The sequence below is a fragment of the Girardinichthys multiradiatus genome, chromosome 23 (genome assembly GCF_021462225.1).
Source record: "Girardinichthys multiradiatus isolate DD_20200921_A chromosome 23, DD_fGirMul_XY1, whole genome shotgun sequence".
In the NCBI taxonomy this organism is placed as follows: Eukaryota; Metazoa; Chordata; class Actinopteri; order Cyprinodontiformes; family Goodeidae; genus Girardinichthys; species Girardinichthys multiradiatus.
This window is the reverse complement of record NC_061815.1, coordinates 26,732,986-26,747,662: the sequence shown is the minus strand read 5'-3', so window position 1 is coordinate 26,747,662 and position 14,677 is coordinate 26,732,986. Positions and strand designations below refer to the sequence as shown.

General features: G+C 41.7%; 1 protein-coding gene across 50 annotated transcripts in view; it reads right to left on the bottom strand.

The window, feature by feature from the left end:
- LOC124860211 (protocadherin gamma-C5-like) overlaps window positions 1–14,677 on the bottom strand; it is a 295,710-nt gene that overhangs the window by 3,786 nt on the left and 277,247 nt on the right. For 33 of the 50 annotated variants that reach the window (XM_047353279.1, XM_047353290.1, XM_047353295.1 and 30 more), the window contains 3 exons: window positions 3,928–3,986; window positions 2,971–3,024; window positions 127–224 (listed from right to left, as the gene is read on the bottom strand). In XM_047353279.1, coding sequence (XP_047209235.1) covers window positions 127–224; window positions 2,971–3,024; window positions 3,928–3,986 — 211 coding nt within the window. Of the gene's footprint in view, window positions 1–126; window positions 225–2,970; window positions 3,025–3,927; window positions 3,987–7,805; window positions 10,460–11,478; window positions 13,960–14,677 lie in introns of those variants that run through there. The other 17 variants (XM_047353310.1, XM_047353311.1, XM_047353309.1 and 14 more) reach the window with 6 other exon arrangements.

Sequence of the window (14,677 nt, the reverse complement as noted above, 5' to 3'; positions counted from 1 at the left end):
GCAAACAGGAAGCCACACAAACAAGCACTTCCCACGCATCCATGTGCACATGAAGAGAAAAAAAAAAAAGAGTCTGGCAGGAAATGGATAGAAAGGAGAAAGACAATGACAAGGTATTGGACTCACCGTTAGCTGCCGCCATCAGCGCCTGAAGCTGCTCAGCTTCAGTAGGGGGCTGGGGCCATGGACCAGTTCCCATGGCTACCTCAGGTCCTCCAGTTGCCCTAAAGGTAGAAAAAAAAAAAAAAAAACAGAACAAAGAACAGCTAGGTAAGAGGTGGGTAAACCTCTACAATTTGTGTTTTAAGCTCGACAACTTCACAGTTTGTGCTTTAAAATGTAAAAGCAAAGCAGCTGATGGTGGACTCAGCAAGAATAACAAATAGGATGTATAGTTTACAGAACAGGGTGAATCCGAAACAATTGTGGAGGCATGAACAAATGAATATGCACACAGCAGCCAGCAGTGTGTTGGCGCATTCATGGTACAACACTCGCCGGCATGCCCGTGAGCACTGAGCCTTCTAGTAAATCTAGCTAAATGTTTAATGATTACTTCCTTAATAAAGGAAATAGCAGTCTGAGTGGTGACACACGCGGCGCCCGGTGAGTGCTGAATATTTCCATCTGGACAAACTTCACCTTCAAAGCCTGGTTCATTTACAGACTAGAATTTGCATGTGGGGCAAACAAAGGAGAAAGCAGACATTCACCAACCTACTCCCCACATGTGCAGCACACTAACATGAGCTCAACTGATAACTAGGTCACAATACTTTAATCCTGCCAGGACTGCTGCGGCCACATAGCAAATAAAATGTTTACATTTGGTTTGTTTAGGGGCAACATTCTGTATGTGATTATATGCAGATGACATACTGTTATCTGCATATAATTTGTATGACAAAGGAGAAAATAACCCCTGCTTTAGACTTGAGGCACAAATAAGTCATAAAACAGCAAGAAGACTTCTTCTTTAGCAACATAGCTCAACACTAACCCTCAGTCTAAGCAGAACACTGGCTGTTTGACTCTTTTCAGTTCAAAACACTTAGCTGAGCACCATGTGTTAAAGAAAGGGTTTATAATAAACAACGAAAGGAGAAATGCATACACAGCACAGTTAAAATGTTTTAGGCACCTGAGACATCCATATTTCTGTCAGGAAGCTATTTGTAGCATATCTCTGAACCTTAACAGACAATCTGAGCTATATACAGCTTATAGAAAAGTTAGTCCTGTAATTGGTGCAAGTGCATTTGGGGATCAGGCCAAAGATAAATTAAAAGAAGACGTTTTTCTTCAGAAATTAAGTTACAATTAAATGAAATTATATATGGGAGCTGACAATTTGTATGACTATTTTTGCCTATAAATCATGAAAATAAACTAATACACAACAGTTTAAGTACATTTTTACAAAATCATGTTTACAGGTATGAAAATGGAAGTGGGAAGACACAAATGGGTATGAAATAGGGATACATAGTGGTGATGGGCAAATTGGCCCCAAAATCCTGTAAAAATCATTTGGATCACATACAGGCTTGGATTTTGAGTCAGTTTGTGCTCATGTGAAGATGTTATGGGAGATTAAATCCAGAGAACTGAGATGAGGTCATTATTGCAACTACTGATGTGTTTTAAACAGTGATTACACACTGTTTTTAGTCTATCTAACTTCTACATGTCAAACTTTACTAAACACTTTTAAAGAACTGCATATTTCATTTCTAACAAAGTCTTCAAATAATCTTGAGTGCTCCAAACCTTGGATAGATAAACACAAGGGATGCTAACAGGAACAGGTTTTTCTTCTCTAAACCAACTAAAACACCCTTAAACCCTGAGACAAATTGGTCCATTTCAGGATAGTCAAAGAAAGTAAAGACCACAATGGAGCAAAATAAAAAAGAAATTCTAACACAAAAACTAGGGCCCTGTTGGAGCACAGGTCGCCAGTTTGTGCTGCCAAGACAACTGTGATGTGGTTTTCCATTTGATGCCAGAGACAGACAGAGGGGGAGAAACATCTAGGTCCCGTGCCAGGTCGCAAACGAGAAACAGACTAAAAACACAGAAAGCCATATTGTGCCTTTTTACACAATTTGAGATAAAAAGGAAGGCTTGGTTTATGCTAAATTAACATCTCGTTAGACTTATCGCATCCTGTGGTTTGTTGAGCATTTCCTGTGGTCAGGATTATCATTTCCTGACGAGAGAGTTGTTCTTAGTGAGCCAGACGGCTATTAATTTCCCTCGGCAATCTCATATCACATGTTTTACCTCCTCTGGTCGGCTCCTCTTTTGGTTTTTCAGGGAATCTTCACCACATTACCAACAAATCTAATATATATACTGTTTCCTATAGTGACATGGTTTACATGCTGACATTTGCAGCGCTCGCATTTTGATCGTAGCAGTTTAATTTAGGCATTTGTTTCGTCTAAAAGAGGACTTCAAAAATGTTATTTATTAAACATCCATTTTGTATTATCCTCTGCTTCATCATAAATCACATAAAAAGCTACATGTGGTGGTGTTGGGCTACAACCATCACAGACACACATCAAAGGCAGCAAAGACAGAGAGGAAAAAAAGAGCTCTCAGACGTCAGTGACTAAATGTATAGCACACATACAAGGCACAGCAAATCTACTAAAACACTGCACAGAAATATTTCACAGTCCTTGTTCTACGCCACAGCAGGCATTGTGGCCTATTTGCACATCGACCAACATCAAACCCCATCAAACTTTCAGGGAGGCTATCAGAAGCTATGGGTTAGGTACAACTACACACAGCACAGCACTCGACTGCAGTGCACTACCTAAAGTTTTTTCAGTCACTCTCTGCCCTTAGCAGAAAAAACAATTCTTTCTTAATTGATGGATTAGTGGGTAAAACTGAACCCTGATCAGCTGCTTAGGACAGAAAGTGACCGTACAGAGTCTAGGTCTAAGCTGGTACCTTGTCCCATTCTTCGACGTCCATCGTATGTGTGTACCGTACGGCATGTGGGGACTAAAAACACAACAAGTTATACAACCTAAAATAACCATTTTGTATTTAACTGAAGGCTTGGGTTAAATTAGGAGGACATTTCTAAAAATTATTTACTCTAGATCTAAATAAATGTGTCGAGTCTGTTGTATACACCTCAAAATTCTTTCAGTTTTCTTACATTTTGGGACTGATCATGCACTGTGCAGTCATAATCTGATACTGCTCTGTCTTGTGCTTTAACTATCCACCTTTACGCCTGAGCTGGTGTGTTTCAGTAAAAAGGCTTCAACTTATTGAATCTGATGTGCAATCACCACTGGCAAAACAGGTTTTAGCCCACACAAAATGGGGGAAAAGCAACACGCATACTTATTAAACGATAGATCTGAAACAAAAAAAATCCCACAAACTTATCGGCTGCTATTTAACAGAAAGGCTATAAAGAAAACCACATTTGACTAATGTGTCAGATGGAGGAAAATGAATATAAAGCAAAGTGGATAAACACAGTATCCCATCCCCCCCAGCTCTGGTCTGCGTCGCTCATCAGCAGCACTGAGTGATGGCGCACAGGCTCGGGGAGAGCAGGGAAGAAAGAGACAGCAGGGGAGGGGGAGGGGAGTGGATGCTGCGGCAGCCATTTTATAAGGCAGCCTGGAAACAGGCAGAGATTCTTGTTCAGGAATCTATGGACATCCAGCAGAATCTTTGAGTGGAGTTTGACAAATGTCAATGCTAAGATGCTGCTCCAAGTCAGCATAGAACCTTTACATATTCGTGATTTTAAAATCAGCCCCTTGCAGGCATGTTTCCTCATCCCTTCTCATTCTTTTGTCTTCATGATGAACAACAACATTGGGGCTGATATTAATCCACACTTTAGCTGTTTGTGTGTGTGCATGTGTGTCTCAGTTAACTCACCCGCTAGGTCCAGGTCTCTGTCCTTGTGTGAAGCGCCAATCGTTGTTGGGGGGCTTTTGCTGCAGAAAGAAGAGAAGATGCAACATGAAATGGATGGTTCACTGCAGCAACAGTAAGATGTTTCTCAGGTTTGTGTGTGTGCTTTGTAGCGGAGACATCTGCATGTAATATAATGTGTGTGTGTGTGTGTGTTAGAGAGAGCTCCCTTTTGTGTGATTCAGAAAACATGAGGCTCAACAAAGAGCTACAGATGGCTACAAATGGGCTGATGTTCAGGCATCCATGCTGTTTTGAAAGCTGTGGGGCACACAGTACTGCACCAGAGCACATAAATACAAAGTGGTGTAAGGTTTGAAAACACTTGGAATAAACAGGCAGTTTCAAGAAGAGACGGAGATGATCAGTGAAGCGAGGTAAGAGCTGTAAAATTAAAAATAGCATCAATGCAGCCAGAAGGTAAAACAAAAAAGATAAAAGGTAACATGATGAGATTTTATGGGGCCAGATTACCACAAAATTATTATTAATTGATAGAAAAGGACACAAGGAGTCATTAGACATTAAGTTATTTTGCATCATGAAATCAAATGTTTGATTAAGCCTAAATAAAAGCATTCCTGCTATTCTTTATTATTGTCTTCAATCCCACTCCACTCCTGTCCATCTCTACCCATGTCACCATGTCTTTCCCATCTCTCCTGCACTCCCTCTCTCTTGCAGTGCAGTGATGCAGAGAATAAAAAACCCTGGCTTAGCTCCAGACTCTGCCGTCTAATCGACACAAGAGCTCACGGGAGAGAGAGAAAGAAGCAACCCAATGTGCTGCATTATTAAAAGAGCTGTCCTACCCAAGGGAATGATGGAAAGATACAAGAGAGCAGATGAGAAAACAAACATGGAATCCAGCAACAAATTCCTTCACTGTATGAAGAAATAAAACGTTTGAACATCATGACTGGAGGCTCCATAAGAAATAAATGTGTAAGTGAATAAAAACAAAGCACTTTTTGTTGTTTAATGAGTGATGGAATCAGTGGTCATTCAGTAAAAAAAGTACCACGAAATGTAGTATGGAGTGAATAAAACCCAGTGCATTCAGCTCTTTTGAAATGGTTTCTGTGACTGCAGGGAACGTAAAGCTAAGTTGCATAAAATAAGGAATAAAGTGGCACTATGATCGAATTAACTATTATTATTACAACTCACAAAAAATCCATAGCAGAAGTGTAACTCCTATTCTCATTCAAAACTGGACTTGGTCCGCGTTCAAAATCTAAAAACAAACTCAAGAAATATGCAAATATTCATTGGTGTGCGAGTCTGTCTGAGTTGTAGGAAGACTAAAAGATGAGCACAGATCAGCAGCACAGCAAGCACACTCATTCAGGCAAATTGTTCTCAGTTTTTAGTTATGATCACATACCAAATGAATAATCTGCTAAAATACTTTACTCTGTTGCAACTTTGCTTCTCTCTATGCTTTATGGTTTTCTTGAAAGCCTTTTGTGTGCAAAACTCAAAATAACTGAGCACGTTTCCTCTAGTAAACTGAACACTTTTTTATAAGTTGCATGATTTTAACAAAGTGCATATAGTGGTAGCACATGTTTTAAGAGTTCAAAAGGATTATCTGTAAAATGGATTTCATGTCTAGTCCTTCTGGTGTCCAAAAGTTAAGCACATTAAATGTCTGTGCATAAAGGTTAGAGAAGTCAAACTCAAGCTTTCAGCGCAGAGAAAGACTAAATAATCGTCAGCTCTGTGGCCCTAAATTCTGATGTAACAGACCATCACACTAACCTTGAAGCCATCAGTCTTTTTCTGTACGTCTTTCAGTCGAGTCTAAGTGCTCTGAGGCATCTTTAGGTTAATTACAACCAGACCGGGTTACACCATAATGCCACTTGAGGACTACCATGTGTAGAGCTGGATTTATCCGTGGGTTTAAGGTAAACGCATGAGTGCACGGCACACCTGGATGCCGTCCAATGAATTTGTGAGCCTGCGAGTGTGAACCTTGCAGAGTAATTCTGTTTACCGGTTAACAGCTTCTCTAGGTAGTAGCACAAAGGTGTATTCCAAGTGAACCAACATACAAACAGCACAACTGCTTTTGTTCTACATCTGACATGAGAAACAAGCCGGTACAACGTACTCAGTATCTAAAAGTGAAGCAATTGTATTAGTAAGCACACAATAAAAGTAAAACTTTTAGTGGGTAAAACATATCTGTTGGCTCTTGTGATTATTTTAACCCAATGCACAAACCCTACTGCTGTACTATCATTAAAACACCAAAAAGAACGTTAAGTTTACAAGAAGAAAAGTTTTGTACAGTATTATATAAAAAAAACACACTATTGGGTGAAAAAGAAAAATCTAAGTTTGAATGACTGAGCATGGGTCAAAACAATAAAACGCAGCTGTGAGAAAGCTTAGGTTGTGAGAAACATGGCTAAATTGAACAGAAGAAAGTAAAATGATGCTACTTCATGTGAACTAACAGACATTACTCAGTACTAACATACCCACCAAAAACTCCAGTTTTCGCACATTATTAAACAAAGTGTGCCAAAACAGCACACTGTGGATGAATTGAAAAACAGAAAAAGGAGCAGTCGGAAGGCACCAAGGCCCCAAGGGTCCTGCTAAAATTACACACGACCACAGGACTTCTTGTGCTTGAATCTTTGTACGCATAATCTCATGCATACAAGCACATAAACACCCCTAGTGAGGGCCACTGCTCCACAGCCATTAAGGCCTGCACCTTCTGTCACTGTGGCACACGTGCATAAAGTCGTCCTTCCTTTCTAGTTATCTGTCCCTCCATCTCTTTTCCTCAGCTAGCCTGGTTTCACACGTGTCACTAGAGCAGGGAGACAGATGGCATCCTCCTGACCTCGGGGACCACACAACTCAGATTAGTCTTTATAAACTCACATGAAAAAGAAGAATGTTATCTATGCAAGCAGAATTTTTTTTTTTTAAAAGGTAGAAAAAAGGCTTTAGTAACAGTAACGACTGTACAGGACGGACTGACTAAGATCCACCTTGCTGATTCATGGAACCGATCACCAGAGGTTCAGATGACAACAGAAAGTCAGGGTCAAGCCAATGACCCCACAAGTTCCTGTTTTTCAGTTACTGCTTTATTTTTTGGCTCTGTACTTCCACCTCTCTTGCCATTTCCCTCTTCTTCAACCCCACCATCCCTCCTTCTGTCATCCTGTTCCTCTCTGTCTCCACTCCACTGAGCCAACTCTGCAGGACCCATTTCATCTGGATGTCTCCTTCTCACCATCTGTCAGAAGTACTGTTTGTCCCTTTCCTTTTCCATTTCACCTATGCTGAACTATCTTCCTTTATCTTCATTAGTTAATATTCCTCTCCTTTTTATTTATAAAGAAAGCACTCTCTGTTATTTAAATAGCTTCAAGCCAGTGATAGTAATCTTCAAGCCTCAAGTTAGATACAATGTTTTTTTTTTGTTTTACTTTTTTGCACTCTTTTTGTAGCACTTTCAGATCAGTAGACTGATGTAAAGTGCATTATAATAACAACTTGTTTATTATTATTAAAAAATATTAATCTACTTAACTTTTAAAAAACAATCTATAAAACAGTAGATAAGGAAAACTGTAAAAACCTCGTCACTATATAAAGGAAATAATTTTAAAGCTGAACAAGTGATCTTCACATAAAATCTATCAGAGAGACATTATTATTCTGCTGTCACAGTTCAAAATTAATAACCTATTTCCTCCAAAGCAAAAATTATTTTGTAGATGCTTAGAGAGCACTAAAAGAGAATAATCTAAAACAAGCCCCAATGATGCCCACTGTGAACGTCTTCTTCTCTCACTCTAAGCCCTCACCTCAATAGCTGAGTGCATAATGTTCTTCCTGCTGAGCGTCATGTTGAGCGTGTTGTTATGACTCAGCATGGGTGTCTTCATAAATACAAAGTCACTTCGGCTAGATATGGTGGAATAACAGGGCCGATAGGTGCGTGTGTGTGGATCCTGGGGGCCTCCCACCACCTCCATGTATCGTATGGGTCCATCAGTGTTGAGCTGCAGGTGCAGGTCTTTGCTGGGCCTCTGAAGGTAGCGGCTGGACCTATGGCGGCCATAGCAGCAGCAGCATTCAGAGTCTCCCAGCCCTGGGCCACGGTGCCTCAGGCAGCGCACCATGAGAACTACAAATGTGATGAAAGCCACACCTGACACACATGCCAGAGAGATAATGAGATATAAAGTTATGTTAGACATCCCAGTGTGGTTGTAGAAGTGGTTATGGCGAGGGCTCACTGGAACATCAAGGGCTGCGGCCTTCTCATCCACAGTTACAGTGATGTTCACAGAGCTGGACTTTGGCGGATCGCCATTGTCCTGTATGACGACTGTTATGTCATAAGTGGAGCCCTCTTCCTCTTCAGCCCATTTGCGGGCTGTGCGGAGCTCCCCGGTGTGGGCCCCAATACGGAACATGCCAGCATTTGGTCCAGGGACGATTGAGTAAAACAACCACGCATTGTGCCCACTGTCTGCATCCACCGCGACCAGTTTATTTATGACATGGCCTGGGCTGGCAGATGGGGGAACAGTGAGCTGCAGTCTTTTGTCTTTAGGGTAAGAAGGATGAACAATCACTGGTGCATTGTCATTCACATCCACAACAAACACATGCACAGTGACGTTTGTTGCCCGTGGGAGCTCCCCTGCATCCCGGGCCTGCACCTGAATGCGGAAAGCATTAAGCTTCTCATAGTCAAGGGAACGCATGCTATAGATGTGGCCAGTTTCTGGGTTAATGTACACATAAGATGAGATAGGGGAGTCCTGGATCATGCTGGGAACGATGGCATAGGAGATGCGAGCATTCTCACCCAGGTCGGAGTCTGTGGCAGAAACAGCAGCAATAGGGGAGCTCGGGGGGTTGTTCTCAGGGATGTCCACAGAGTATGAAGGCTGGGAGAAAGAGGGTGCATTGTCATTTACATCCAAGAGCTTCACTACAAACGTTTCTTGAGATGAAAGGGGAGGGGTGCCAGCATCAGTTGCCCTGATAACCACTGTATACTCTGGGACAGTCTCCCGGTCCAGGCTGCCAGCAGTTGTCAGACGATAATGACCATCAAAGGCTGAATTAAGTTTAAATGGCAAACCTGGTGGGATGGATAAGGTGACCTTCCCATTGTCTCCAGAGTCCAGGTCTCGAGCACTTATGAAAGCAATCGCTTCCTCTGGAGGTGAGTCTTCTCTGATGGAACCGGTCAGCGACATCAATGTCACCTCTGGGGCATTGTCATTCACATCAATGATGTCCACTATGACGTTACAGGAGCCCTCCATGGCGGGAGATCCACCATCTCTGGCCTGCACTGTGATGTGATAAGATGCGGCCTTCTCATAGTCCACATCCCCCTTCACACGGATCTCCCCGCTTTTAGAGTCCACGCTGAAAAGCTGGAGAACACGTTCTTGTGTGTATTTACTAAACAGGAATGATATTTCACCATTGCTACCAGAGTCTGCGTCAGTCGCATTTAACTTTGCTACTAAAGTGCCCTGTGCAACGTTTTCCATCAGCGTCACCTTCGTGACCGGCTCACCAAAGACCGGAGCATTGTCATTTACATCCAGAATTTTAATGAGCAGAAGTGTTGAGCCAGATTTCTCCGGCTGACCCCCATCCACAGCAGAGAGCAACAGGCGGAAAGAGGCCTGTGTCTCCCTGTCCAGAGGTTTATCCACAACGAGTTCAGGAAACTTGCTTCCATCACTCTTAGTCTGCACATTCAGTGTAAAAAAGTCATTTGTAGCCACATGGTACGTGCGTAAGGAGTTGGTGCCCACGTCTGGATCGTGTGCGCTCTCCAAACGGAACCGTGTGCCCGGCGCCGCCGCCTCTGACACCTCCAGAGAAATGTTGCTGGTTGAAAACCGCGGCGCATTGTCGTTCACATCCAGGATGTCAACCACGACGCGATGAATCTCAAGTGGATCCGCCATAATAATTTGTATTTGTAGAGAACACGTTGAACTCAGTTCGCACAGTTGTTCCCTGTCAATTTTTTGTTTAATAATTAAATCACCAGTTGCTTGCTTCACCTCGAAATACTCCTCCGCTGACTCAGAGACCACCCGTAACTTCCTCTGAACGATCCTCTGAGCAGTAAAGCTCAGGTCTTTGGCGATATTTCCCACCACAGAGCCTGGATTTAGTTCCTCTGATACGGAATATCTGAGCTCAGCGGACGCTGAGTACACACAGGCTAGATAGAGGTAAATCCTCCATAGGGTCCCCCCTCCGGAGCGCTTCCTCTGCCTGGAGTCCATTGTGCGGTACTCCGAGGTTTGGGGATGTTTCTAACTTCTTCTTTCACCGTCACGTATCCATACTAGTGTTAAAACGAGTCTACACGGCTCGATGTAAACATTTCCACTCTAAAAGCGGAGAAAAATCAAAGTTGTCCTTGGCTCCACAAAAACTCTGCTCCGTCTCCTCTGCCTCACTCTCTCCATGGGCGGGGAGAGACCACAGAAGCCTGCCCTCTCATTGGAAGACAAAGCTGAACCAGGGCTGTCACGCTTCCCACACCCACACCAAACTTTTCAGTGACTTCTCTCCCAGAGGCGAGTATAAACCAGCCAGTGTGAAAGTTTTAAGAGGCTTGAGATGGCAGATGTAACAGAAAGAAACAACAAGCGATGTAGCAACGATATGGAAAGTTACATTTTTACAAAAGAATAGGTATTTATTTAAAGAGACATTTACCTCCTCTGAGAGTTAGTTGTCTCCGCTCCGTCAAACCAGCAGCCTGGTAAATAAATGTTCCGCTGCCGCATGGGGGCGTAGTTTCCAAACAACTATTGTCTAATATACTAACTTTAATTTTATCTTAACTTCATATATATATATATATACTTCATATATATATATATATATATATATATATATATATATATATATATATATATATATATATATACTTCATATATATATATATATATATATATATATATATATATATATATATATATATATATATGTGTGTATATATATATATATATCAATCTGTGGAAGTTGTATTTTGCAATTGTAATTAAAAGTAGGCAATGACTAGGAAAATATACAATGCTAAATAGCTTGGATAAATGCATTAATATGTAGTAGATTAAGGCTGAACTACAAAAACAATGTGGAAAATGAAGAATTTATAGTGAAGGAATATATCAAAAATACATTTAGAGAATCGTGTTACATTCATACGAACTGAAACTATGTATTTTTATTTTTCCTTGTCCTTTTTTGTTTACGTGTTTTGGGGATTATAGTTAATCTGAATTGATTTAATTTTAGTCAAACGTTTTTTTTAATTAAGCCACATCTAATTTGAACAAAACAGAGAATTAAAAAATGTATACAAAACAATCACACGTGTGACCTTAGTCCAAAAATAAGTAAAAGGGAACTGAATAAATAAATCAAACAAGTCAGCGTTAAAAGACGCGTTTTCATCATGCCTTCAGATTTCCCTCTCACCTGCTGGCTCTCAAAGGTCCAGGTGCTGTCGGGTAAAGACGCATCCAGAACACTGATGACTTCTCTAAAGTCTGTGGTGCTGCTGGGTTTGATCAAAGTGAAATCACTGTACTCTGACACTGGACACATGCAGGACCTGAAGGACTGACTCTGAGACATCATGTCTCCTCCCAGGACCTCCACGTACTTTATAGGTCCATCAGTGTTGAGCTGAATCTGCAGGTTTCTGTTGGGGTTCTTGTAATCATCACAGTCGCTCCGTCTCATGCAGCAGCTCCCGTTTCTGCTGCTCCTGATGCATTTCACCGCTAAGATGAGAAAAGTCACCAGAGACAGCACGGACACCGAGGCCAGAGACAGGATCAAATAAAGGGTGATTCTGCCAGTTTTCTTGCTGGGCTCGGACAGTTTGTGTCGGAGGTCTAAGATGGGCTCATGGAGACCGTCCTCCAGTAGGATGGACACCGTGACGGTGGTGGACTGAACCGGTTCCCCGTCGTCCTTGATCTCTACCAGCAGCCTCTGAGAGGAGTCGTCCTGCTCGGACACAGCGCGTTTAGTCCTCACCTCCCCTGTGTACTGATTGACGGTGAACAGAGAGGTGTCTGTGGCCTCCGCCAGTCTGTAGGAGATCCAGGCGTTATGGCCCGAGTCAGCGTCCACAGCCGTCACCTTAGTAACCAGGTGACCCGCTTTAGCGGAGCGGGGCATCCTCTGATGAGAAAGGGAGCCCAGTGCAGCGGAGGAGGGGTAAATAACAGCGGGGGCATTATCGTTCTGGTCCCGGATAAAAACATGGACAGTGGCATTGCTGCTGAGAGAGGGAGAGCCCTGGTCCTTTGCCTGAACCTGAATCTGAAACACCTTCAGCTTCTCATAGTCAAACGAGTGCATGCTGTAGATGCTTCCGTTATCTGAGTTAATGTAAACATAAGATGAGACAGAGACGTCCTGCACTTTAGAGTCCAGTATGGAGTAAGAGATCTTTGCGTTTTCACCAGAATCCAGATCAGATGCTGACACTGAGTAAAGTATGAATCCTGGTAATCCATTTTCCTTTAAATATACATTATAGGAGGACTGAGTAAAAACAGGAGAGTTGTCATTTACATCAGTTATGCTTATATGAATAGTTTTCTTACTGGACAGTGGTGGAGAACCTGCATCAGTGGCGGTTATCTCAATATTATACTCCGATACGCTCTCTCTGTCTAAGGTACCGCTGGTAACCAGCGCGTAATTATTAGAAAATGAAGGTTTCAGATTAAAAGGGGGAAATTTGGTGAGATTCAGGGTTACTTTACCGTTTTCACCAGAGTCAATGTCTTTTGCACTGATCAAAGCAACTACAGTGCCGCTTGGCGCATCTTCGCGCAAAGGTTTAGGCTGAGAAGTTAAAACGATTTCGGGGGCGTTGTCATTAAAATCAGTTATATCCAAATGCACACGGCTGTGGCCTTCCATTTGAGGACTGCCTTTATCTTTTGCAATGACATCAATGTCATGTGATTTAACTGTTTCATAATCTAAACCCCCTTTCAGAGTAATTTCACCTGTTAATGAGTGAATATCAAAGGCTGCCAACACAGAAGGCGGTGTGCGTGAGCCAAATGCGAATTCAATTTCACTATTTAACCCTTCGTCTGCATCTGTTGCTTTCGGTTTAATAATAACTGTGTCAATCATGCTGTTTTCACTCAATGATATTTTGTACAAATTTTTCTCAAAAATTGGGAAATTGTCGTTGGTATCAAGAACTGTTATAAATATTTGTGTGGTTCCAGATCTCACGGGATTTCCTCCATCTAACGCTGAAAGTAATATTTTGTGAACAGACTTTTTCTCTCGATCAAGAGGTTTTTCTAAAACAAGCTCCGGAACAGCAACACCACCCTCAATATCTTTCATTTTAAGTGAGCAACAGTCGTTTTTACTGAGCATATATGATTTAAGTGAATTGCTACCAACATCAGGGTCATCTGCACTCTCCAAAGGAAACTGAGAGCCAACTAATGCTATTTCAGCTATATTTAAAGATAATTCTTTTGAAAGGAAATTTGGAGAATTGTCATTAATATCTCTTATTTCAACTTCAATTTGATGTAACTGTAGCGGGTCCTCTATTACAACCTGCAGTGGTAATATGCAGCTGGCGCTTTGTCCACACAAAGCCTCTCTATCGATTCTGTCATTCACCACCAGCTCGCCCTTTCCTGCATCCACGCTGAAATACTGCCCACCAGCCTCAGAAGGGACATGAAGTTTACGGTCAAAAATGTCCGATAGTCCCAAACCCAGATCTTTGGCAAGATTTCCAACCACAGAACCCCGTTTCAGCTCCTCCTGTATGCTGTAACGAGTCTGTCCGTGTATTGTATTCCACAATAGAAAGAAATGTTGCCACCAAAGCGCCAGCCATCTCCACTCTCGGTATCCTTTCCTCTTTGTCATCCTTATTCTACAAAAGAAACCGCTTCTATTCCCCAAGAGCGCAGATCAAAAAGGAAAAATCAATATCCTGCGAGTGCAACATATCCAGTTGGAATAATGCCTATTTCTGGACAAATACTAAATGAAGATATGATCTTCAGCTCCAAATATATGTATTATATTCCGGCTGTTCTCCCACTCTGAGCATCGTCGTTGCTGAAGCTGCAGGGAGGAGGGACTAGATCTCTTTGTACAGCTACTAATTCTATTTGTGCGGAGCATCCACCTCTGGTATCCAATCAGAGCACCCCGGTTAAACATACATTTATCTCCTTTTTGATGCATGACGCGATAGAGTCAAAGTGAACTAATTTGATTTTCCTCAGACAACTTGAAAATATAATCACATTTTTATATTATGAAGAAATACTCAGGATTTTAAATATACTTCATGTTTAAATAAAGTTTACTCTGTTGTTGATGATAAAACTGAACATTTTAGTCATTCATTCATTTATTTATTGTACTTTTAGTGCAGAAGTGTATCAAAAACGGTCTGTGATCACATTTGGTCCATCCTCCACGTCTCATGGTATTATGGTCGCTGTCCACCACTGCAGTGCTGAAATGCTTTACTCTAAAATCCACTCAACGTTTGACGCTTCATCAGCATTAACATGTAAGGTTCAGCAGGGTACAAACAAAATCGATAATCAGAAAAAATAATACATGTTTAAAAACCTTTTGTTTCAATAAAAAAATTTAACTT